Source organism: Streptopelia decaocto, assembly GCF_964273445.1.
Source record: "Streptopelia decaocto genome assembly, chromosome: 11".
NCBI classification, from domain to species: Eukaryota; Metazoa; Chordata; class Aves; order Columbiformes; family Columbidae; genus Streptopelia; species Streptopelia decaocto.
Window position 1 is genome coordinate 7,322,353 of NC_138666.1, and position 26,148 is coordinate 7,348,500.

Consider the following 26,148-nt stretch of genomic DNA (forward strand, 5'->3'; position numbering starts at 1 on the left):
AAAGCCCCATAGAGCCAGTTCTCCCAAGGTATCGTGTTCCCCGCTTTGTGTGTCACCTCCCACCCTCCTGCTTCTTTATTGCTGGAGCCATCTGCGTGGAAACTGGATCTGTGTCCCCGAAGAGCCCTCCTGCCCCCTACCCGCGCTCCAGCTGATGTCACACAATCTGTTTGATCTCACAGCCAGTTGCTGGGGAGCACAGGAGTCCATCACTGGCGGTCGGGGTGGGAGATGACTTCAGGGGATGGCCAGCCCAAGGGGAACACAGGTGGGGTGCCCTGAGGCTGAGGGGTGACGAGGAGTGGGGGGGACAGTGGCTTCTCTGCATCAGCCGGGTGTCCTGACGCGTGGCTTGGGTGTTCATCCTGTGGTCCTGCCTGTCCCTCTGTCCCCATGTCCTATCACAATTACTGAGCTTGCCTCTCTGGGTTTGATCCTGCCCAGCACCCTCCATCAGCAGGACAGGCTCAGGGCTTTGCAAGGACAGGACTGGGGATGTTGCAGCGACTTGCCATGAACTCAAACTCAACAGCACTGCTGGGAGCAGGCTTCCTCCTAAAATGACTGCTTGAAAAATATCCTTACAGGTGCTAATATATGTTTTTTTTATCGGGAGAGCTGTGCCGAGCTGGTGGGTATGCTGACTAGATGCTCGGGCGATTAATAAGTCAGGTTTAATTGTGGCTGGACCTCAGTACAGTTTGCACTTCCACGGTGCTTATTGTCCAAGGACAGCAAAGTGCTTAACAAGCATTAAATCTTATCGCAGGCTGCAAGGCAGGTAAGGATATACCGGGATTATTGCATGCGTCGCTGAAATGCAGCCAACTCCAGCTGGGAACACATCAGCTATTTACCAGTGAGTGGCAAAGCGATGCAGCATTTTAGGACCGAGCGGGAAATAGAATCTGGTATTGAACTGGAACAGCAGCAAGACTTTTAAAATGTGAAATAAATTATTTGGGGACTGATGGCTGGTCGGGACACTGAGTTAATGGCTGGTGGGCAGCGCTGGTAAGGGCAAGGACGTGGCCAAGTGCTTTCGGCAAAGCGCCGTGGGATCCGTGCCCGGTGCCTTTCCACGCTTTTGGGGAGGGGGCAGCTGCACAAGAGGCCGTGGCGTCCGGAGGGGGCCGCGGGGGAGGAGGGCGTTATAATCCCCCTCGGTGGGGTGGGTTTGTAAATACCGCTCCCCCCGTGGGGTCCCTCTGCACCCCCCGCGGCGGCTGCCCGCGGCTCGGAGCCGGGCTGGCGGCGGACGGGCGGGCGAAGGGGGGGCGGCAGCAGCGGCTCATTCCTCCCCCTGGCTCCCCCCTGGCGGGCAGGTCGCGGCGGGGGGGCCGGGGAGGAGCCGGGCCGGGGGCGCCGGGGCCGGGAGGCGGCGGGCAGCCGCCCTTCCTCCGCGCCGCCAGCGGGACCCAAACTTTTCGCACCGAACTTTTATTCCGTTGGTTGTTTTGTTTTTTTTTTTCCTTGTTGTTGTTTTGTTTTTATTTTTTTTTCTTTCTCATTGCCTTCTCCACGGCGGGAGGAGGCGGGCGGCAGCGGGAGGGGTGGTGTGTAAGGGGGGGGGGGAAGCGCTCCGCAAACCCGCCCCCCGAGCCTGCGTGTCCGGCGGAGCCGCGGGATGAGCCGGGGGCGGCGATGAGCGCGGCGGGGCCGGGGGCGGCGGCGGCGCCGCTTCTCTCCCGCAAACAGCGCCTGATGGCCGCGCTGGCGGCCGGCGAAGCGGCGGTAGCGGCGGCGGGTGGCCCCGGGGCTCCCCAACCCCCGGCTCCTCCGCTTTGCTGCTTCATCTGCGGCGGCGGCATCAGCCGCGGCAAAGAGCTAAAGCTTCAAGTCCGACCCCCCCGCGATCACCGACCCTTCTTTCCATTCCTCCAGCATCAGGAACCGGCCCCCGGTGCCCGCGCCGTCTCGGCAGAGGGTTGCGCTTTGGTCTGCGCCGTCTGCCGCTGTTTCCTGGGCGAGCAGTGGGACTCCTTCGAGCGCAGCCGCACGCCGGTGGAGAAGCGCATGTACTGGCTGAAGCGGCCCCATCAGTGCGAGGCAGCGGCGGCGGCGGCGGGGGGAGCCGGGCTGCGGCGGGGGGCGACGGGCTGGGACCCCGCCGGGCCGCCGCGCCGCCCCGCCGGCCAGGAGGAAGAGGAGGAGGAGGAGGAAGACGAGGAGGAGGAAGGGCCGGCAGCCGGCTCTGACCTCTCCGAGCTTTCCGACGCGGAGCCCCTCTCGGAGGCCGAGGGGGCGGGCAGCGCGGCGCGGACCCCCCCGGCGGCGGGGTGCAAGCGGGGGCCACCGTGCTGCTCCTCGGAGGACAGCGAGATCAACATCACCAGCGAGGAGGAGGAGGAAGGCAGCGAGCGGCCCACTTGGGCATCGGGTACCGTCTGCTACATCTGCGGCAGCCCCTTGTCACCCGCCACCCACCACCGCGTCCACGTGCAGAAGCAGGAGAAGACCTCCCCAGCACCCTTCTTCCCCTTCCTCTGGCTGCACAGCCCTCCACCGGGCGCCCAGCCCCTCTCGCCCACCGGCAGCACCCTAGTGTGTCCCTGCTGCTTCGCCTCCCTCATGCAACAGTGGCAAAGCTTTGAGTTGGCCAACGTCCCCGTGCTCCAGCGGCTCTACGTGGTGCCCCTCAACACCGGGGCCATGCCCGCCAAGGGCAGGAGAGGGCTGAAGGAGGATGGGGTGGGTGTCCTGTCGGCACCTGAGGCTTGTTACCTCTGCGGGGAGGAGTGCGGCAAGGAGGCAAGGCCAGTGGCGGCCAAGATCACCAATGGCAACGCCAAGAGCACCATGCATTTCCCCTTCCTCAGCCTCCTACCTTGCCCACCCAGCGCCAAGGGGCTGAACAAACACTGGGAGGTGAGCAGCTGCCGCAAGTGTTTTGGGGTCTTGCAGGACCTGTGGGCCATGTACAGGGCCTGCCACAACGAGGAGCTCATCACATCTGTGCAGAGCTTCCTGGGGAGGTACCACCAGGTCTTCTCTGCTGGTGACCCTGGTGGCCTGGCCAGCCACCCCACCATCAAACCCGGTCCCATCTCTGTCTGCTACATCTGTGGGGCTGAGCTGGGAGCTGGCAAAGAGTTCCAGCTCAATGTCAACCCGCCAGGGCGATTTGGGGAGAAGGAGCCATTTTTCCCCTTCCTGACTGTCTACCCACCCGCCCCGCGGGCCAGACCGGCTGACTCGACCGGGCTGGTGGCCACATGTGTCCTCTGCTACCACGACCTGCTGGGGCAGTGGCTGCAGCATGAGGGCAGGAACTCCCACCACCCCAGCAGCGCCTGGTCCCGCCAGTACAAAGTGGAGACCTTCGTCTGCTTCTTCTGCCGGCAGGAGAAGAAGCGATGCCTTGGATTAAAAGCGGTTCAAGTGGCCAGGCTCCCCATCTTCCTCTACACCCTCCGCGTGGCCAACAGCTTGCTGGTGGATGACGGGAAGCAGCTGACCATCGGCGCCTGTGCCGAGTGCGGTGCTGTGGTACTGGCAGGCAAGAGCATGACCCCGCCAGAGCTGCTGGCCGCAGCACCCTCGGCTCACATCCCCAAGGTAAGGCCATGACCTGCACCCCATCCCTCCCCTCCTGGCGTTTCCCCGCTTCTGGCATCGAGGAGGATGTAGAGCGGTGACATAGGATGTAGAGCGGTGACATAGATGGATGCTCTGGTCCCTGGGGGCAAATGCTGATGGATGGGGTGCCTTTAACAATGAACTTTCGGAGCTGTCAAGCTGTGAAGGAGCTTCCAAGAGATGGTGACAGCCAAGACCTGTCCTGTTGCAGAGGCATGTTTCTGTGTTGTTGGTGCCCACTCGCTCGCAGCCCTGGAAACTCACCACTGTAGGAAACTTCCAAAGTTATCTCTGGTTTTATAAGGCGCCTTGATCAAAGGTTTTCCCCTTGGAGAAATTCCAGCCTATCCTGCAGCTGGGGAATTGAGGTTTTGTGGCTGGGTGCCCCCCACCTGCACTGCTCTGGTTATCCTGCAGCAAGGGACCCCCAGGCATCACCCCTCCTGCACCCCCCAAACCCCACAGTCCTGGAGTGGGTGTCACGGGTGTCATCGCCCAGGTCCTGCTGGTTTCCCTGGTTGCTCTTTTCTGCACCTTCCGCTGGGGTTACGCAGGGTGCTTCGGGGATGCCACCTAAAAAGTAACATGGCAGAGCAAAGGTTTCCTAGTCTCACATTTGCCTTTCTTGTGGGATAGGGAAATTACTGCTTTTACCCTCAAATTTCTAGCTTGCAGGAGCATGCCGGAGAGCTGCTGCTCTGTGTCTGCAAACCAGGCCCCAGGCTGGGCTCTGTGAAATGCCAGCATCCTAAATCCCTGAGTTCATTTTCAAAGCTCTTCAGCTCTGTTCGTAGCCAGAACCCTGTGGCTCTCCGAAGCGCTGGCATTTTCTTTAGAAATGTAAACCAGCCCTTCCAAGACAGCGCTCCTTTTCTCTCCGCTTGCTCTCTCTTGGCTGGTTACAAATATGATTTTTCCATTCAGCCATGCTGGTTCCTGAGCTGGGGGAACAGTGCTTGGAAAACCACCGGCCAGGAGCTGCACGCACCGGAGGGTCGGTGCATGGTACCGGCACAGAGTGCCAGGACAGCGCAGGAGATTGTGCTGGCACTGGCAATGAGAATCCACCAGAAGCCGTTGCTTTCAGGCAGTTTTCCCCAAGTTGGGCGGTCCCGACATAATTTCAGGTCGTTTATGGATGCAGATGATTTATTGTTGTGCTCGCCCCCATGGGACTCTGCTTCCAGCCAGCACAACTTGCCACATGCGGAGGTGGTGGAGACTTTATGGATGCTGGAGGTGGTGCAGGGCTGCATGGGTTACGATGCCCATGTGGTCACGGCCATGCTGTCTGTCTGTCGATCCCCTGGTCTCTTGGTATTTGCAGGGTGCTGGCTGGTGGCCGTGGAGGAGCAGGATGATCATCCCGGGGAGTGATGCTGGGGTGATGCTCCAGCAGAGCCCGAGTGGGTGCAGCTGGTGATGGGGTGGCATCCACATGTCCCCAGCTGGTGTTTCATGCCTCTGCCCCGTGAGTGTCCCCAGGCCATATCATGGGGATATTACAGACAGCAATTTTGTCCCGATGTGGATGCCAGTGTTGGGGACTTGGTAGTTCTTCCCGTGGTGTTTGTTAGTGCCCCCCCAGAGCCCGGCATTTCTCAGGCGCGCCAGTCCTCGTTCCTGCTGGCCCCAGCCCCAAACTCCCACTTGGGCTCTTGCCTGCAACCCCGTCTCCGACCCCAGCAGCTCTGAAAAGCTTTTGTGTGGGGCTATGAAAGGCGGAGGGGGAGGAGGAGGACACGGAGGGTGTCCTAGGGAAGGGATGCTATTCAGTTCCTCCCTCTTGTTCCCGGGTTTGCTAATGAGCAAATTAAGGGGCTGCTACAAGGGGCAGGATGGCAGGAGGCAAGGCTGAGCTGCCTGAGAGGACATGGCTGGTCCAGGGACCATTTCACTTTGCTCTGTCCTGGTGGTGACTCTCTGGCCAGAAGGTCCCCTTGCCTTCTTCATACCTGTTTCCACACACTTTACATCGGGCTGAGATTTCAGAGACATCAGGCTTATTTAAAACATGGTTTAATGCTTGGATAGGGTGCTTGGCTAATTTAACTGTACCCTCATTCAGCCACACTGCTTGCTGGAAGTCACCAAGATGAGCCTTTGGCCTTTGTGTGACACCCAGGTCCCCATTCAGATGGGACCAGGCAGGAGGGAATGAGCCCAAGGCGTTAAAACCATCTCCCTATTCCTCTGTGCAGCTCTGCAACTTCATTTTTTTAATGCATGTGTTTTTCCACACACCTAGGACTGACACCCCCTGCATGTGGTTTGTTACTGTCCTGCCCATAGGGGTTTGACCCAGGTGGCTTAAAGTTGGGGGCACTAAGCAAATGCACAAAATGCCAGCAACCACGCCTCTCTCTCTTAGCAGCGTGGGGCTCAGGTTGTCTCTCTTACAGCTTAGAGGTGCTAACGAGGGAACCTCACACCTGAGGCTCATCAGAAGGGCTGAGGCTCCGGTATTTTGGGTGGGGTGGTGCCTGTGCTGTGGGTGATGCCCCGTGGAGGGCTGGTGGTGCTTGTGGTCCTGCCTGCTGCAGGAGGGTTTCCTGGAGGTAAGCTGCAGAAATCCTGCTGTTTTTGGCTTTTATGGGGTGGCTTTGGGTTGTTGGTTCTCTCCAAGTTGTGCAGATGTGTGCTGTGAGAACATGCACTCTTTCCAGCTGTGCCCCTTGCAAGGGGACCTGTGTGGACTTATGCATTCATTAGTGCAGGGCATTGGTTTGGGGTGGCTGTGCTGATGTCTTGTTCTTCAGATCTGGAAAAATCCCCTGTGTATCCCCCTGCTGAGGCCCTGGAGGAGCTGGCTCCCTGGGACAGGTGGCTGCTGTGAGCAGAGCAGGTGTTGGGGCTGGTGGCTTTGAATAAACCATAAAACACCCAGGCTTGGCCGGTGTCCAGAGGCAATGCTGACCTGTGTCCCTGGTCATGCCTGCTAGAGAGGCTTCTGAAGCTGCCCCTCAAGCCCTTGTGCCCTCTCTAAAGGGGCAAAGCGATGTGTCACCCGCGGTCCTGGGTCAAAGGCTGCTGGTGTTTGACCTGGCTGAGGTTTTCTGTGCTGGCGCTGATACTTTCTCTCTACCAACCCTGGGAAAAGCTTCCCCTGCCTTTCCAACTTTTCCCATCTTCACCTGACACCACTTTTTAGTTAGGTACCTGTAAAAGTAAGCTCCATTGTTGTTGGGTTTTTTTGTTTATTTTATTTTTTTTCTCTGCATGCAACTCTTTGCATACACATTCAGCTTTCTGGAAAGCTCTCAAATCCCACCATAACTTGAGCAAAGCTGTTCGGGTTTCCTTTGGGTGTTGTGTGGAACTGTGCAAAATCAGCAGCTGGTGCCGTCCTGCTCTGTGGGAGCACCCAGAGCTCGCTGCTGTGTCCTCAGGCCAGTTTTTGAGCATTGCTTGGTGTTTTCCATGTCCTATTCCTGCTCTGCAAGGGACACTGGGGTCTTGTTGCACGGGGCTGTTTCTTACAGCACAGTGAGGCTGAGTTTGCTGCATTTATTGTTTGGCAGTGGTATTGTGAGCTCAGCTGGGGATCTGACCCCTTTTTTTCAGGTTACGAGCTCCAGAGTTCACGCTGCATTTCCAGCACACTCTGTCGAGCTTACAGCTGTTGGTGGGCATTTTCTTTGTGGCTTTTTCAAAAAGGTTTTTGGGCAAATGTCAGAGAGTTCTTGTGTTCTTGCCTGACCTTTGTCCCGCTGATGCTGAACAGCAGAAACTCCTGGATGGCATGAAAGCAAACCCAGGAGGCTGGTGTCTGACCCTCCTCTTGCATTGCACCGGACTGAATTCCAGCCGAGGGTATGGATATTCGGATGTATCCCAGCACGAGAAACAAGAAACCTGTGCGGGAAGCATCCCAGGTCATGGCAGAGCAGGCAAGACCTCTGGCTTGTTTGCACCTCTTATTAATTTTGAAGTAAACCCAAAACCTTGTGGCAGTATTTTTGAGTGGTCGTACTTGCTCTGCCAAGCTGGTGGCTCTTCAGCGTGTCCCCAGCCTGGGCTGGGGGCTGCAGAGGTGTGACACGGGCTGCGTTGGGCTCTGCTCATCCCTTAAACATATGGGAGTAGCAGAGCTGGTCTCACTCATCCCCATTGTTTTTTGGCTTCCAGCTTGGGTTGGCTTTGGTGGGTTTTTCTGTGCTCATGCCAATTTTTGCCATCACTAATTCTAGTAGATACAGAGCAAAATCAGGCCAAGGTATTTTAAGCCAACTTTATTGGGTTAAACCTGGTTTGTTTGCAGCATATGCCTATGTAAAGATGTTTTTAGCGAGGCTCATGTTGCTTTTCAGCAAAGCAGCTTCCTCTGCGGCTCTTGTTGGGGCTAACACCATCCGGGTCTGGCGTTTTTTGGATGAGCTCTCAGTCGCGGCACGGAGGTGGCAAATATAATCATGATATGACTTCATGTCTTGGGGCATGGCCTCCCGCGGAATCGTGTTCCCAGATGGCCGACAAAGAAACAACATGAGGAAAATGTGCCGCTTGCTTTTTCCTGCCGATGAGGTCAGGGCAGGTTTGGTATGTGCCAAAAAAACCCTGTTCCCCTCCGTCCCTCTTTGTCCTTACCCGCTGCTGAGGTTGTTTCAGAGTCACCCCAGGGGCTGGTGGTTTGTCTCCTCCTGGGGTCTCCAGCTGGGGGTGTGTGTCCTTCAACTGCAGCAGGGGGGGGACAGCAAAGGGGCCTTTTGCTTTGGCCAGGCTGACCTTGCTGTCCCAGCTGTCCAAAATACCAGCCGCCCTGTCCTCCAGACCTTGTGCTGACTCCACAGCTCACCAGCTGGCTGCTATATATTTATTTTTTATCTCTCTCCCTGCCACCTCTCGCCTTCTCTCTGCCTGTCCCAAAAGCAGGAGCAGAGCACTGGCAGCCTGAGCGCTGCTCCTCTTCTGCAGTGCCTGCCAGAAACGTTGGTCTGAAGCGTGTGCTGCCCGGGAAACCCTACCTGCACCCCCAAAAATATCCCCCGCAGTCCCCCTGGGAGAGGAACCGGCTCCACTCTTGTCACCCGCGATGAAAACGCTTTCGCAACCGCTGGAGCATCTTGCAGCAGCCTCCCCGTCTGCGCCTCGTGCGAAGCTCTGGCCAAGTCAGGAGACGGGGTAGAAGGACAGCTCTGGCTGTTTTGGACAGACAGATGTTATGGACAGACAGATGTTTTGGCCAGACACTTGGCCTGTCTCGGCCATCCAAGCAGCGCGGTCACAGAGAGCAGCCCGGGATGCTCTTCAGCTGCTTCCCAGTGAGGAGGAACCTTGCGCAGGGGCAGCGCGGGTTTTGCATCTATATGGGTCATGACAGGAGTTGGCTTTTCACCTCCCCGTGCCCCTCAGCATGTCAGCCAGGTCCTCTGCCAACACCCCGATGTCATCGCTCTCGGGGGCTGAGCTGGGGCTAAGGAGATGTCTCTATCTCCTGCACAGGCTTTGGGGACCCGTGAGGTTTTAGGGACCACTTGGGCACAGAGCTGGTTTGTAATGGGTGCACTGGGACTGTTCCCATGCTGGTTTGGGGTGGTGGGGGCTCTGTTTGCTCCCTTCAGCACCTTTGGCATATGCTGCTCAGACCAGGGTGCTCTTTGAGGCTCCCAAACAGCTCCCACTGGTCCCATGCTGCTGGACAGCATCTGGCCAGATGTTGCCCTTCCTCCCTGCAGCTAAAAGCCAGTACCACAGGCTGGAGTCCTGGGCTGGAAAGGATGGGGTGGAAATGTCCTGATGTGTCGGGGAGGACACTGCCAGGTCTCAGGGCTTGAAGGGGCAAATCTGGGAGGATGATGGGGCAGGAGCATCCCGGTGTGTGGGGACCTTGAGGAGGAGCCGTCGGAGCGTTGCAGGTTCCCAGCTGCGCAGGTCCTTCCTCTGCCCTGAGCAGCTGGCGATGAGAGACCTTCTAGCATCTCAATCCTCCCTGGCCCAGTGCTCTGACACCTCTTGGTCCCCCGTCCCCAAGGCAGGTGGCAGCATCACCTTGAGCGTGCCTTGGTTCCTTGCATCGCTCACTGGTAGGTGCTGATGTGGTGCTGCTCCTTGCTTGCATCCCCGTTTGCAAGAGGCATTGCTCCCCGCTGGCCGTCAGAGCCTGGTTCCTCTCCCGGTGCCGCGGGGGGGATGCCGGAGCCCTGCTGCCAGCCCCAGCTGCCACAGGCAGGTTGTGGTTTGCCTCTGCTGCTGGGTGAGCAGCTGCTTCAGCACGGTGCTGGTAGCCCCCCTGGCATCTCCCCCGCCCCCAGCCACCCCGGCACACGCGAGCCGTGCTGGATAAACAGCCTGGTGCAGCTGGCCTGGCTTTGGCGGGACTTTTTTCCCTCCATGGATATTCAGTAGCGGAGTGGGGAGGAAGGGGGTGGCTCCAGCTCTTGTTTCAGGAGGAAATTTTGGCTGGACTGGGAGGAGGAGAACATTACCTGGGTGCACTTTGCAGCTTGGCATGAGTGTGACACTGCTTCTCCCTCTTTATTGTCCTTATTTTCCTCCTCCCTTCCATGTTAGTGCAAGTGCTGCTGGGCTTTAGTAGCTCTCGGGAGACTGAAGTCATCTGTTTACCCGTGGAGCTGACGTGCTCGGAGCAGCAGCTGCCCTGGTTTTCCTCCTCCAACCTGCCGGCCTGCGGCATGGTGCCTGTGCCGAACGTGCTGTGACCTGTGCCGGGGCAGGGTGAGTGCCACGGCTGTGTTGCACGCCGGCTGCACGTGCAAAACAGAGCTGGAGGTGTTGGTGCTGTCCTACCACAGGTGTCTGAGCTCCATCCAGCTGGGGAATGGCTGAGATGCTGTGTTTTGGTGTTAAATACAAGCACTGGTGCTGGGTGGGCCATTCCTGGTTGCAGCAGGGACCCGCTGTGGGATTTACCGGGGGATTATTCAAGCCTGTGCGTACAAAGTCAGGGAATCATTGTCTGCCCCAGTGCTGCCGCTTCCCATCAGATTTTGGCAGTGCGGCCATGGCATTGCTTGCCCTGGTACCTGGGAGAGCTGGGTGCTGCTGGGGGTGTCAGGGGTGAGCAGTGGAGTGCTGGGTTTTGGGGGTGTGTGGGGAGGGTCCCACACACCCCATGAGGGATGCAGATGGCACAGGAGAGTTTGCAGGGACCAGTTTGCACCTCATGCTCTCACAGTGAATTTTGCCTTTGACTTTAGAGCTAAAACAAGGCTGAGACCCAGCTGGGATGCAAGAGAAGGTCATTAGTGGGAGATGAGTTGTGAGGACCCTTCAGCCAGGAGCGTCCACCCCCCTTTGCCACGGGGACAGGCAGCTGCCCGCTGTGGCCAGAGGGCAGGAGTGCAGTGCCGGTTTCCAGCCAGGGCTGATGCCAAGGGCTGATTTAGCACAGAGCCAGGGCTGTTCCCGGGTCTCCCTTCCCACCGTGATCCCCCTCAGGTCTGTGTCCTGGCATGCTGGCACCTGCTGTGTCCCTGGCACCTGCTGCTTTTGGGGCTGGGGGCTTCCATTGTGGGGACATCTTGCCAGTTGGAGCCCATGTGGGACCTTCTGCACCCATGGCGCACACCCTGTGTGGGATGGTTTTCCCCAGTTTACCTTCCAAAATGGTTTTAATTGTTCCCTCCAAGCTTTAACTTCCTCAGAAGCGGGGAGCGCATCAGCTGGCAGCTCCTGGGGGCCACCAGCAGCCACCTTCGTCCCTGGGGAGCTGCCTGAGGACATTGCGGTCACTGACAGGGACCTCGGAGCCGGGAACATTTTGGTGACAGCCAAGGCGTCAGCATCTCTCTGTGGTTTGCAGCCTCAGCAGGGCAGACAGACGGACGGACGGCCAGCTGCGCAAGGCGTCTCGGGGGCCCACGTGGGGTGTGGGGACAAGCAGCAAATTGCCACCGTCACCTCCCATCTGCCTCGCAGCATGTTTCTGGGAGCGGGCTGACTTCAGTCGGCCGTGAAGCTTTTCATCGAGTGATGATCAAGTGCTAGTGATTTCAGTTATTACCCTGGCCAGGAATAAATATATATATATATATATTTATGTATGTATGTCTCCTGCCCTCCCTCCTTGTCTTCACTGCTCAAACAGCTGCATTTTCCTCTCTTCATCCCTTCTCCCCCCTCCTCTGAGCAGGCAGCATGAGTTATCCCGAAGTGAAAACACAGTGCAGACAAGGGCCCTTCAGTTTTCCTGTGAGGAGACGGTGCCAAGGTCAACCCGGCGTGGGGACGGTGCCCTGGCTGCCGCTGCCACCCTGGCTCCCGGGGGTGGGTGACACGCCGGGGGACTCGGGCTGTCCCCGGTGCTGAGGGCTCCCTGGGGAGCCAGGGTGAAGCTGCCTCTCCTGCCTGCAGACAGAGTCCAGATGCCCCGGCTGCGGCGGCTCTGGAGTGGGAGATGAATTCACTCCTGTCGTTTTCTGTTTTCAGTCCAGAACATCTGCACAGTAACTGGGAAATCTGGGCTTTCTCCTCCTTCTCAGCCAGGTCTTGTCAGTCCTTTCCTTTTCCAAAAAGGGGTTTGGTGGTTTGTGTCTTTTTTTTTTTCCCCCCCTGCAGCCTTTTCCTCTGTTGCTTGTGCATGTAACCTGCTCCCCACGGTGTATCCTGTCAGGACCGTGCCCAGATTTTACTCCGTGCAGCTGCTGCAGAGCTGCTCTGCCTCCGTGCAGCACAGTGGGACGTTTTTTGGGGGATCCCTCCATCTCAGCCACCCCCTGAGCAGCCACTTGGGGACAGAGACTCCCCCAGAGCAGGTTTTTCCATGGGGCTATCATCAAGGTTGGTGGCTTGGGGGTGCGCTGGGATCACACCAGCTGCTGCATCGCTTCTTTATTCCAGCCACATTTTTCTTGTGAATCCCCCATCCTTGTTCTCCCTGGGCCTGATCCTGTGTCCCCAGAGCCCAGGCACCTCCTCTTCCTCGCTGCTGCTTACTCATCACTGTGCCGTGGGGACCTTTAGCAGCACATCACCCCAATATTTGCAGCCCTTGAGAAGGAGTAAATCCTGCTGTGTCTGAGGTTGGACTCGATGATCTTGAGGGTCTCTTCCAACCAAAATGATTCTGTGGTTCTATCTCATGTCCTTCCTCCCTGTGCAAGGGCAACCCTTGCTCTCAGCATCCTGACCTTCCTGTACCTGAGCTGCTGGGGTCCAGTGAGCCTGAACCCCACTCTGTCCTTTTATTGTACTCGCTTTTCCTTCATGCGCAACGCTTCTCTCCCTCTTTGCTTGCCTCTTTGTCCCTCGCTGTGTTCCCCCCAACTTGCTGCCGCATTTCTGGCTGTACTGGTCCCACACCTGGTGCCCTGTGCTCGGAGAGGGAGGAGAGTGAAGCCTGGGTGATGCCAGTGCAGGTTTGACCCCGGTTTGGAGAAAGGACCGGCTGATCAGAGGGCATTTGGGGCTGTGGATATCATGGGTGCTGTCTTCCTCGTGGGTCCCAGATGTGGAGCCGGTGGCTGGGGTGCAGCTGGGGTCTTGCAGCACCCAAAGAGACAGTAGAAGAGGGAGATGCTACCCCTCTTTTGGCCCTTTGGGGACCTCAGGGTGAGTGTCTAAATATGCAAGAGGTGCTGCCACCCCTTGGGTTTCCAGCTCCCAGAGGAGGAGGGAAACCATCAGGACAGGTTGATTTTGGGTGGGCTTGAAGGCAGGATGGTTCAGGGGCTGGACACCCCCAGGGACCTGAGGTGATGTGCGCCTGTTGTCCTCATCCTGGGGACAGCTGTGTGGTGCTGGCCTCACAGCTGCTATTCCTGGCTCGTCCGTGGCCTTGATGCCGCGGTCCATGGTGCTGGGGCAGTCAGGGTCCCGCTGCTGGCAGCTGCCGCCCTTTTCCTTTTCATTCCCTGACACCCACGAGATGGATAGGGACGGGATGAGGAATCCCCCCAGCATGGGCAGTGATGGAGAAGCTCGAGACCTCTTGGGTTCTCACCCCCAAGCCCTGTTTTCCTCCTGTTTAAACCCGGCGTATGTTTCTGGTGGGTGGCTGTAAAAATAGCACTTGGTTTGAGTTAGGAGGGTGGCGGGGAAGGGCTGGGAGGGGGCCAGGGTGCGGGGGGGGAGGTCCGGTTTCTCCCTTTCCTGGAGGAATTAGGGAGGCCACATGCTGCCAGGAGTGTTTGGCTGGTAGAGGCAAGCGGAGGCTCCGAGGAGGCGAGCAGGCGTCCGCACAGATGGAAATTTGATCACCCACGGCTCAACAGATTGTTTGATTTATTTTAAAATCAAGCAGATGGCTGCAACAGGAGTTTGTTTAAGTTCAGCTCCGAGCTGGGCCAACGGCCAGGATACTCGGGGGGTAGGCGTGCCAAAAAATGTTCAATGACTTTGGTCATCACCCACCTCTCCTCCTCCCCTCTCCCTCGCTCCAGCGCACACACCCCGGCTCCCCCTCTTATCGCATCCTCGCCTTCATCTCTTGGCTCCAGCATCTCGCTTTGTCTTTTCCCTCTACTTTTCCTCCCGTAGACTTGCTTGGGAGGGTTTAACTCTTCCCCATCCACCCCCTTGCCCTGGCTGTGTTGTACCGTGGGGGTGCAGGGAGGGCCCCCCCAATGAATAGAGAGAGCAGCTGCTTCCCTGAGCTCCCTCCTCATCTCCTTTTCCAGGTCCAATTTGGGGTGTGGTGCTGGGGGGGAATAGAGGAGTAGGAGTGCGAGAGGGATATGCTGACCCATGTGGCTGACCTTCCATGATGGGGAGGACTCCCAGTGTCCCCACACCCTACTCTAAATCAGCGGGTCCCAGCAGTGTGTGATGCTGCTGGATCAGGGGGGATACTGAGTGGTTGGACTGGGTCCAATCTTGGGGTGTGAGGGATGACCTGGGGACGGAGGAGAGACCCCGATGCAGCACATGGTGACTCTGGACATGTTCCTGGCCCCGTGGCTGGCGTGGAAACAGACAGTGGGAAGCAGCCTGGGATGTGCTAAACTGTCATAAATGGGACGGGGGAGACCGTGCTTGGGACTTTAAATAGCTCCGTGCCACCAGGCTGGTTCTGTGCAGGGGTACGGCTACCCCAGGGCCACACAGGGTCCCCAGCACACGTGGCCATGTCCCCTTGCTGTGCCAAGGGGCATCTTGGATGCTCTGCATAGCAGGGGCAAGGACCTCTCTGCCTCTACTGAGATGAGCAAGCAGGATGCTCTGGGACCACTGCGCATCCTGCTCCTTGGTGGCCCCAGAATGTCCCCTTTGTCCCGCGCCAGCCCCGTGCACCTCCTGGCACCGCGGCAGTTCGGCGCACGGCTGCTGAACCTTCTTGCTGTGGATTTTCACGCCAGAGAATTGTTCCTCATCCCGTTTCTAGAAGCAGGGTGGTGGGACGAGGCTTTTTACGGTGCCTGACCCCTCTCTGCACTGGGACTGGGGGCTGTGGGTCCTACTGGTGAGAGGGGCCAGGGCTGGAAGGGGTTAAGGCAGGCAAAGGAAAACAAGAGTGCTGCAGGGCCTGGGTGGCTGACAAGCCAAACAACTGTTTTTGACTCACTGTTGCTGCCTTGCCAAGTGCAATTGCTTCCACATTCCCATCCCCTGGCTGGAGGGGCGCGGGGAGACGTTGGCTTTTCGCAGTTGGGAGGGGAAGGGGGATGCCGGGGAGGGTGGCAGCGGGAAGGGCTGGCTCCGTGATGCTTTTTCTCAGCTCTTCTTTCTTTTATTCCCCTCCCTGTTGGGTGACAGGAAGGGACAAGGGGTGATGCTGCCAGGGTTACTTGTGCCAGCTCCTGGTGGAGCATCCCTTCCACCAAGCCCCAAAGGTGGGAGAGGGAATGGGGTGGGCTGAAATGCACCCCCAGATATGGGCTGCCCTGCTTTCTCTTGCTGTTTCTCTGTGGGGTTGGGCATGAAAGGTGGATCTTTCCTTGCTGGGGTGTGCTGATGTGTGCTTGGGGGTGGCAGCGTCCTTTTTTTCCCCCTTCTAGCTCCTGTACCTGCCTCCTGTGGCAGCCAGGGATGGTGTCCTGCATCCTCAACATCCCTATTGCAGCCCCTGCATAGGGATGGAGAGTGACCCCCTTGCAACCCTGCTTAGAGATGGGGGGATCTCATGTGAGTCTAGGCCCCCCACCATGCCTGGCCAGGGCAGTGAACCAAGTGTGCTGGGGGGGGGCGGGAAATCTGCCGGTGGGGTTTTGGGGAAGAATCTAGTAAAATCCCCAGGCCTTGGAGTGCTGGTGCCGTTGTATTGCAGACAGTGAGAAATAAGCCCTTGGAGAAGAGGTTTGGTAGTTGCAGCAAAGATTTGAGCTACTCAGGATTGCTGCTTTGTGGAGTTAATTATCTTCTGAGTCTGGGTTTTTGGTCTTTTTTTTTTTTTTTTTAGTTTTTTTTGTTTCTTGGGATTATTTCTTGGCAAATGAGGCGTCATTTTAAAGCGCTGAGCTCTGCTCCCTCTGAACTCCTGGCTGCTAAGTGGTATGTAGGAGATCCTGGTGTGGGGGGAAAAAAAAAATACACCTTCTGAAAGCCCCACTGCCCTTGCGGTGCAAATATGGGGACTGGAGCAGCTCAGGAAGGTTTTGTGTGTGTTCCTGGAGCTGTTTCCTTGGGGAAGCTGGAGCAGAAACCTCCTGCAGGGACCCAGCATTGTTCATCCCTCCCCAGGATGCAGAGACCCCCTGGGAGCAGCATTTTGCGGGGGGAGACACTTGGTCCCTGCAGGGCTGGGGGCTCTTTGGTCCCCCTCCCAAAGTCCAGCCTGGAGGGAAACCCCCAGCCTTTGGGAAGGTGTGAGGTTGGGGTGCAGGGGAGCCAGCCTGGATGCTGTCAGCTGCCTGGGATAAATGTGATTCCCAACATAGGCAGGAAGGTAAATACGCTTCTGGCTCCTGATCCTGCAGGATGCGACACTTGGGAGTGACTCCCCTTGCTCATGCCGCTGGTACCTGTTTAATCTCAGCCTTTTGGGCTGGAACTGGGGGGAACGGCCACAGCTGCAAACTTTGGGCATTGCAGAGCGGTGGAGATAGGGAGGACTGTCCCTTCCCTGTTAATGCTGCAGGAAGGACTCGGATGGATTTGCCTGAAACATCCTGGGGATGCGGGAGAACCAGCCTGTGCTCCAGTCTGGCAGCCAGGATGTGATACTGCTGGGACAGATGTGCTATCCATCATCCTGCACCAGAAGGGATGCCTGGGGTACCCCACGAGCATCTCTGCTGTGCCCATCATCCTGATGTCGTGTCACCCAAAGCAAATCCCCCAAACTCCCCATTGGGGGCTTGGCAAGGGAAGCAAAATGCCCTCCCCATGCTCCCCAACCACAAGTGGCAGGGGACACCCGCGTCCCCCTTGTCGGACACCTTGTTGGCTCCTAATCCCAACATGAGAAGGCAATTAGGGGCCGGGATCCCCTTTCGGAAGCAGCAGATGGGGTGCGGGGATGTGCCGTGGGGCTGGGGAGCAGCAGCGGAGGGGCCGGCGCGCAGCGGCTCTGCCTCCTAATGTGTTTGCAAATCCTCACCAGCTGAGGGGATTAAAGCCGGCATCTGGCTCGCTTTATAATATTAAAACAAAGGGAGTTGTAGGCGCCATGATCGGGGCAGGCGAGGGAGGGAGGGGATGTGGGGGGGACTCGCTGCTCTGCTTGCCGCGCTGGGAAAATCTGCAGGAACCCCCACACCTCTGACGCCTTCCCGGGAGGTTTCCCCAGGGAATAAGACAACCCACTGGGGGTGTCCTGGCCCCCCCGGCAGCACCACAAGGGACGTGCTGGGTACTGAATTTCCAAGCTCTGCAGCTCATCCTGCAGCGGGGTGCAGGAGCCACCCCCCAGCCCCCGGGATGAAGGGATGCTGGAGGTGTGTGGGCTGCTGGGGCTTTTGTTTGGGGGGATGTGTGTGGGGGGTTATATCTGCTTTTTTCTACCCCGTTGCGCTGTTCTGGAAGCGGCAAGAATTCAGGAAGCCGGCGTGCAGCGGGTGCCAAGTGCGGCTGTACCGCAGCCAAGCCCCTGCTTGTTTTCTCGTCTTGCTGGAGCCAGTAAGTGACCTTATTAGCTCCGGGGGCAGCTGCCTTATTAACACACATCTGGCGGCGAGGGGGCCGCATAGTCCCAATATTGTCTCCCTGCCTGCTCCGAACACAGCGGTACCTTGCTGGGGGGCTCACCCCACAGCTTTTTTTCTCCTCCCCCCCCCGCTCCTCAGTATGTAAGCTGGCACCTGGGCTCCCCCCATAACTGGTGGGGGTTTATACTGGGCAGGGTGAAGCAGATGGAGTTTTGGGGCTGTTGAAGATTATAATTTAAGATTATAATCTGTGTAAGGTTATAATCTGCAGGGGGTGGGGATAGAGTCCACCTGGGGGTTGGTGCTGTGCTGCTGGCATTCCCATGGCTGTCGCCCCAACTCCCACAGCCCTTTCTTCTTTCCTATGGGACAGGATCTGTTTTTTGGGGGGCAGCATTGCCTCTCGGGACAGGGGATCACGCTGAGGGGCTGGACCACCCGTGCACCATGCTCGCATCCCTGCCAGCAGCTGGGGTGGGCATCGGGATTTCCCTCTGGCGTGCAGTGGGGATCAATCTCAGAGCATCCTGCAGCCTCCAGAATGCTGGTTTCAGGGTTTTTCCAATGTATTTGGCCCTTGAAGGGGGCAGATTCCCAAAGGGATGGTGAGCCGGATGGCTCCAGGCTCTGCTCCGGGCTGTCCCGGTGGGCACATGTCCCATCTGCAGCCGCTCATTGTCCCCATGTGGGACAAGCCGTTGAGGCCACCGCCAGCCCCCACCTGGCACCCGCCTTCGTCTGGCACCACCGCGCTTCCTCTCCCTGGTTATAATTAGAGTCGAAGCGGGGGGGTCCCAGTGCCGTGTCACCCCGGTGCTGCGCATCCCGGGGCAGCGAGGGTGAGCAGGATTTGGAGAGATCCGGGGTACCGGGTGCCTGCCCATGCCCCTGCCGTGCAGGGATGCCCTTTGTCCCTCTTGGCGCGTGGGGAAACTTCGGCAGCTCTTGGCTTCTCCCTCCGGTTTTGGAAATTCAAACCATTTCCAGGGCGGCCCACTCGCGCCCTGCCCGCCACGGAGCGAGGCACTTGGCTGACTCCTCTGCTTTCCTTGGCTGCTTCTCCTTCACACTCGGGGGGGCCTTTTCTCCATCCCCTCCCCTTTTTTTTTTTCTTTAATTTTTTGCCTATAGTATAAGCTTGAAAATACACTGCCAGCCTGCGGGAAAGGCTATCCAGGAGGACGGAAGGCCGAGCGTGGTGGTGGCAGCAGCATCGGTGCTGGATGGTCCCTTGTCCCTGACCTTGCTGGGAAGGGCGGCTGTGCTGGGCAGCCCTGTGCTAATGAGCTCTTGCCTGAGCAGAAGGATTAATTAGCTGTTGGGAGAGGGAGGGCAGCCTGCCGCGGTGACTCCGGTGCCGCCATGGAGCCTGGCACGGTGCGGTGACACCGGCGGTGATTTTGCGAGCGGGTGCCGGGAGGATGCTCTGAAAGGAGCCACAGTTCTTCCTGGAGCAAACGCCATGGGCCAGGTGGGAAGAGGAAACCCCAGAGCGAGCCAGCGCTCTGCTGGGAAGCTGCAAGAGCTGCCACTTGCATGAGGAAGGAAAAAAAAAAAAAAAAAGCTTTGCTGGGGTAGTTTCCTTGTTCCTGTCCTCTTGTCCCCCTGGGAATGGGAGCTGAGGGTGGGACCTGGATGTGGCAGCAGCACTTAAATATGTCCTGTGGGGTCTAAAATGACCCTAACAGGGACATGGTGGCAGCTGACCCGGAGCTGTGCCTGGGCAGGATTTGGGGGTTCAGCCCTGGTTACCCTTCTGCTGTGGCTGGGCCAAAACCTGAAGAGCTCAAGGATGCTCAGGAGTGCTGTGCTGGGGATTGTCACCCTCCTGTCCCTGGGGAGGGAACCCCAGACCTGGCTTGGGGCTTTTGGCATCCTATTTAGCTCGGGGGGGGGGGGGGGGGGGGGTATTGGGGTGGCTGTGGGCCTGCTCTGTCCTCAGCCGAGGACGCGGCACCCCCTTCACTCCAGCACATGGGGTAGGGGGGGATGTCACGGGGGAGCCCTGGAGAGACAAACAGGGACATTGTGTCGAGGCCGGGAAGGTCGTGAGGACGTGGAGCTTGAACTTGAATTAGGTGGTAATTGCGACGTGCCTAATTACAGGGAAAGAGCAAATCACTCTGGTGCTTCATAAAGTGTCTGACACGAAATAACGAGGATAATTAGCAATCAGACGGGAAGCTGCTACCTCCTCGCTCGTGCACCATCCCCCAAAAGCTCTGGGGAGCCCTGTTTCCCCCGCCGCCTTTAAAGCATCTGCCCATACGTGGGGCAATTGCATCGCTTTTGCCCCCCCGACATGGGACATCTGCCCCCTCTGGTGTAGGACATCAGCCCTGCAAAGCCACCCATGCAGGGGGGAGGTGCAGTTGGTGGCCGTATCCTGTCCCCCCCCCCCAATCCTGCAAGGGGGTCTGGTGGCCGTGCCAGGCATCCCCACAGGTGTGCGTGTCCCCTTGCGCCACTGCGCGGTGCCGGCAATGCATTAATGCTGGCTGACGCTAGAGCGCACCAGAAGCATGTTGTGGCATCCTCCTGGGGACACGGCATCCAGCTGGGCCACCTGCTGGGCCACCTGCCCGCTGCCACCTTGGGGTGACACCCAGTGTCACCCTGCTGGGGATGCCAGCTGCCCTCGGTGGCAGCAGGGGACATCGTTAGTGGATGTCAGGGCTGTGATTGATGCTGCCTGATTGCAGTGTAAGACCTGGGAGGGGTGTGGGACATGGTACCCCAAAAAACACCCCAGCCAGATTCACCCCTGGGGGGCTGAGAGGAGGGTGGGGCTCCCAATTAGCTGCCCATTTTAATGATGCTTAGTGAGTGTATCCCCCCCAGAAAGGCTGGGCTGTGGTGGGGGGGCTCACCCCAAACCTCATGTGTCCCCAGAGTAGGGGTATGAGGGAGCATCCACTGGACATCATTGCCCCAGGCAGGGGCTCATCCCACAGCCACCAGCCTCCTCTCTAGTGTCCCATGCCTGCCCCCCACGTAAGACCTGTCCCCTCCTGCCACCCAGGGAGGACATGCTGCAGGTGACAGACACCCAAAGGCTGAGGAATAACCTCCCCCACCAGGCATGAAGGGACCATCCAGCCCCCAAATGCCTCCCGTGGGGGAGTGCCAGGCTGCTTTTTGGCTTTGCTCTGGCTCCTGCTTTCCCTGGAGGTCCCCAGCGCCCCCCAGGGACCATCCCTCTGTCCCCTTCCCAGCACCTCCCCAGAATCCCACCAGGGGTCCCAGCGTGTTTTTTGGACTGATCCCACCACTGGGGTTACAAAGAGGGCTGGGCACACCGGTGGCACTGTGGGGATGGGTGTTTTTGTCCCCAAGCGCTGGGGCAGGGTGGGGGTCACCCCTCCTAGCCTGTCCTCCTACATGCACCTCTCCTTTTTGCCTCTCCTCCTGATTTTGTATTTTTTTTTCCCCCTTCTTTGAGCAGCTGTTCTCTAATAAGCTGTTAATGATGATACAGTAAGTAGAAGCAGAGAGTCCTGCGGGAGCTGCCATGTAATTGGTCTCGGAGGAGACAAAAGTATCTAATATTTACATGCCGGTATTAGTCCCCTGGGAGGGCTGTCTGGGCTGGCACAGGGAAGGCAGAACCTGGCTGCTCCCAGCTGATGGATCCTCGCATCTCTAATGTACGGAAATTGCTATGTGGCGGCAGGGGGTGTCCTGTGGTGGGGCACGGGGCACCCCAAAAGCTCAGGGGTGGCCAAGCATCCTCATGCCTCAGCACCCAGCTGGTTTGTGGGAGCAGTGGGGATTGGCTCAGCTGCTCCCAGAGGGAGGATGCTCCAGTCCAGGTGCGGGATGGAGGCAGGAGCCAGTGCTGCCAGGGTCACAGCTCCCCAGGGTGGGGAAACCGAGGCACGGCAGTGCTGGGGAGCAGCCCTGACCCTGCTGGGGTCTTGCCCCATGGACAGGATGCCCAGTGGGACTTTCCCTGTGTACCCCTGAGTGCCATGTGTCCCTAAGGCTTTAGGCTGTCCCCTCTTGCTGGGGATCCCTGAGGGAGAGGTGCCAGCGGGAGGGGGAACATGGAGGCGCCCAGCCACCAGGCTGGGTGTTTGGGGGGGTGGTTGCATCCTTATTCCCTGCTTGGGGCAGAAGATGGGGGGGGTGGGGGGTGATGGTGCCATGGCACCCTGACCCATTTTCCCTTAGGACACTGAGGCTCTGGAGGGGGAGCCCCAGCACCGTGTTGTGCCCCGGCAGCCCTGCAAGATCATGTCCCTCCTGCCTTTTCCACCCAGATTCCCGCTTTCCCATTGCCGTGGCAACCTCTGGCATGGCAACAAGGAGCCTTCCACAAGGGGATGTCTCGCATGTGCCCTCCCCATCCCTGGGGTGGGGATGCAGGCGGCTGGTGCGGGTGACCGGGAGGTGTTATTTTGCAGGGTGCCAGGCTGGGCATCACTGTTTGCCCTCAGCCAACTCGCTGGCCGCAGAATCAAAGGCGCAGTGTTTTGCAGCAGCTTGAAAGGAGAGTGGGCAGGTTTGCTTTGGAGGCTGTTGGCCTCATCCTGCCCGCTGGGGCCACGCTGGGCGCCGCCGGGACCTGGCAGCTGCGCTGGGGTTATCGGAGCGGGGGCTGTGGTGGGAAACGGCTGCGAGGTGACAGTTTCTGAGCCCTGCTGAGCTCATGGTGGGGATGGTGGTGCTCGGGTAGAGTCTCGTGGGTACACGCTGGGGATGTAGAGATGTGGAGCGGTTGGCTCCTGTCCAGCCGTTGATCCATGCATCCTTCCATTCCTCCATCCGTCCCTTTTCAGTTGTCCTCTCTGCTCTGGGATGCTCCAGCATCTCTGTCCCTGGCCTCCCACCAGCCTTTTCCCACACTCCCTAATTTCAGGCTCCAGCCCCAGCCGCTGGTGCCACCTCCCAAGTGCTGGGAGCAGCTGCTTAAATATCCCCAAACCAGGGAAGCAGGACCTGGCCTCTGACCTCCCGGAGAAACAGGGCGGGGGGTGAGTTCAGCGTGGGGACAGCCTGGCTGTCCCCAAGTCCCCTGCGTTGCCTGCCACCCCTTGTAGGGCAGGATGGATGGATTTTTTGTTTGCAAAGGGTTTGGTGCGCACTGGCCGCATCCTGCCTGCTCTTCACCCTCCGGCACCGTGGATGTGCTGTGCGGTGCCCATGGGGAGCAGGGCAGCATCCATGGGTGCCCACAGGCTGCCGTGGGTAGCAGGGAGGTGTTTATGGCTGCCCCTGCTGTGTGTTTAGAAGGGGGGGTAGGATCCCCCTGCCTCCTTCCCTCCCTCCTGCCTTATCTTTTAAATCTGCTAAGCTGGGGAATCGGTGCAGTCGCCATCTGTGAGCCTGCCAATAATGGGATTAACTCTTTCCCCTGGCCCGGCTGAGCCTGATGGGGTTTCTGGCACCCCCTTCCTGGGGTACCCCCCATCCTCACGCCTGCCTGGGGGGAGCCAGCCTGCTGGGAGATGCCAGCAGTGATGTCCCAGGGCTCGTTGGGGACAAGCCCAATGCAGATCTGAGCTGCCGGCCTCAGTTTCCCCTCCTGCCAAGCAGGATGGGTTTTGGGCATTGTAAAAGGATCTGTGCGTCTGGCAGCGCAGGAGCTGCTTTGCCTGCGTGGGGACACACACACACACACGCGTGGGGGGGGCGTACTGAGCCGTGCCTCCGTGCACTGGCTCCGTGTGTGGCTGCGGGCACCCTGCTTCGGGGCGGTGGGAAGCTGGGATGCCTGCCCACCTCCCCGGGGATGCTGGGTGCCCCTGCCCAGGGTTGAGACGGAGGTGGGACCCCACGAGGGGGGGAACGGGTGACATTTCTAACCCCCTCCCCAGCCCTGCAGCTTCAGGCGTGTTTCCCGGGGGAGGTGTGTCCCCGTTAATCCTCTTAGGCGCTGGCGGTCCGGCGGGGCTGTGCCCCGGAGCAGCTGGCGAGGCTGGATCCGGCCGCTGCCCATCCTCCCCTCCCAACAGGTGCCCCCCCGGGGCTGTCGTATCCCCCCTCCCCATCGGGGTTGGGCGAGGGGCGAAGGGCTTCCCGCAGCAGGCAGCCCCCTCCCCCCGGGGCCGGCCCGGGAGCGCTCATTAATTATCTAATCTTCCCTTTATGTTTAATTTACAGCCCCGCGCGGCTCTGGCCATATGCTGCTTTTGTTGTGTCTGGCTCTTTGTTGTGGCAGGCAGCGGGGGCTGGCGAGACCCCCCCCCCACACACACCCCCGCTCTCTCCCCGCCAGCCTTTGATCCCCCCCATCCTCCCCAGCGCCACCCTCCAGCCACCCCCGCGGCACGGTGGCGAGCCCCGGGGAGGGGGTAAGTGCCTTTTTCTCGGTTATTAATTTCCCTGACCCCCCCAGCCCCCGTCGCTACCGTGTCCCCCATCCGTCTGTCCCCCCCCACCCCCCATCCGCCTCTCGCCGGCAGCTCCGGGATTCGATCGCGCGTGTGCGCGGCGCTGCCTCCTCCCGCGCGCTGCCGGCAGCGCGGGGGTTACCGGTCACCGCTCCTGCCCGCACCCGCCACCGCCGCGCAGGTACGTGGGGGGCAGGCAGCTGCCTGTCCCTGTCCCCCCCCAACCATGCCGAGGGGTGGGGGCATCGCGCCAGCCCTTGCGGGAGGAGCGGGGTGGTGCCGGGGGATGTAACCACCCCCCGGACTTGTTGTGTGCTCCCCGCCCCAGCTGCGAGGGGTCCCCAAGGTGGGGTGGAGTCTCCAGGTAGGGGGGAGACGCGAGGTTGGGGGGTGGCCGTGGGGTTGCTCGTGGTTCGGGTGTGTATGAGCATATGGGGTGGGGGGCTCAGCAGTGGGACCCCCGCGGCACCCTGACTTGCTGTGGGTGTCCCGGGGGGGTGCTTTGTGCAACTTGCTGCAAACTTTGTGCCGCGCTGCCAGGCGGTTGGGCTGGGCTCCATCCGCTGGTGCAGCTTTTTATTTTTATTTTTTTTTTTAAAGATTAAGTGGTCTTTCTGCACCCCCATATGTAGCTCTCTGGGGGTGTATGGGGAGGGAAAATCTAACTGAGGGGCTGCAGCACATGTGCTTATCCTTGGTGGGGGGGTTGGTTTGGCTTTTTGGGGGCACAGCAGTGCTCGGGAGGGGTTGAAGGGGTTTGGTCCACGTGGCCTCTGCCTCCCTGGTAGCGTGAGTGTCTCTGTTTGTGGATGATGGGGGGCAAAGCTTCCCCCACTCTGACCCTGGGGTGCTGAGGTTGGAGCCATCTGTCCCCAAGGGATACTTGTGGCGGGGGGGCTGTGGGAGCAGGCAGCACCTGGCAGCATCCCTGTGGAGCTGCCCATGGCCCCCGCACCTGGGATTTGTGGGGTCCTGAGGCGGGCAGGGGATGCCCAAACCACCACAGGTCTCAGGGCAGTGCACACGGGAGTCTGTGGTCTTGTCTGTCTGTCTGCATCTTCTACAGCTGCTGCCCCAGCCCGGCAGCGAGGAGGGCGGCTGCGCGGTTAAAGCCGCGGGCAGGCAGGGTGGGTGCCAAGCCTTGGCCACAGGAGCTGTGTGCTGGGCCAAGCGCTGGGCTGGCGGCAGCACACAGGCTCTCCCTGCAGTGACGCATAAGGTCACTGTGACCGCCGGGGAGGTGGCCCTGCCAGGGCAGGCTGGTTCCTGCGTGCTGGGAGACACGAGGTGGTGGCAGGGGACACCGAGCTGCTCGCCAGGTGAACAAACCCCCTTTCATGCTCGCAGGAGGCAGCCCGGGCGTGCTGCCTGCTGTGGGGGTCTCTGGGGATGGATGAGGGACCACTCAGCCCCGGTGGTGCAAGGGGATGCTGTGGTCTTGGGAGTCGCATGTCCTGGGGTGGGATGTGGCACCTGGGGACAGTGCTGGCTGTTGGCACAACCTCAGCTGGGGCGATGGCACGGCAGTGGTGCTAGCTGACCCATGCACGCGTCCCTGCTGCAGGGTGACATCCCTGTTGTTGTGGAGTTTGGGACAGGGTGGACACAGCTCCACTAGTGCCCCATGTCCTTCCGCGTGGGACTGGCTGCCCCTGTGCTGCTGGGGTGACCGGGCTGTCCATTCTTGGGGTTGTTTTCCACCCACTGGGCATGGGGAGCAGAGGAGGGGCTGTACCGCCGCGGTGGCTCGCGGCAGGTGGCTGCTGCCGCTGTCTTGCCAGGGCCTGTCCCCATACAAAGCCCTGCTCCCTCCCTCCCGGCCCCACGCCACAGGGCTGCTTGCCAAATTTGCACTGCGTGTCGCAAGAAGCAGCCGGAACATGGGGCTGGGCTCCCCCCGTGGCTGCACAACCCCTGCCCTCGGCATCCCTGCCAGTGCCTGGGTGCTGGGGAAACTGAGGCAGTGGGGCAGGAGGCAGCTTGCCTGAAGGAACCGGTGCCAGGGCTGGGGAGAGAAAACAGGATTCTCGGCATGGACTGGCGCTGTTGCACACTGCCGGCGGGCGAGGGTTGCTTTTTGCTGTGTGTTGCCAGCACCACGGCTGCTCTTCACCCCGGTTTTCCAGAGCCACCCTGCACAGGGGCACCCTGGGGACTGTGGCTCTGTCCGTGCAGGTGACACCCTCCCTTTGGCGCTGCTGAAAGGGGCGATTGTTCCCCTCCCGGGGGTGGCCGGCGCTGTGTGTGGCGGG

General features: G+C 59.5%; 1 protein-coding gene across 3 annotated transcripts in view; it reads left to right on the plus strand.

Moving 5' to 3' along the window:
- Positions 1–571: 571 nt before the first annotated feature.
- Positions 572–26,148, plus strand: part of GSE1 (Gse1 coiled-coil protein) — a 99,025-nt gene continuing 73,448 nt past the window's right edge. For 2 of the 3 annotated variants that reach the window (XM_082062983.1, XM_082062984.1), the window contains exon 1: positions 1,331–3,558. In XM_082062983.1, coding sequence (XP_081919109.1) covers positions 1,645–3,558 — 1,914 coding nt within the window. In that variant the 5' untranslated portion in view covers positions 1,331–1,644. Of the gene's footprint in view, positions 588–1,330; positions 3,559–26,148 lie in introns of those variants that run through there. The other variant, XM_082062985.1, reaches the window with a different exon arrangement.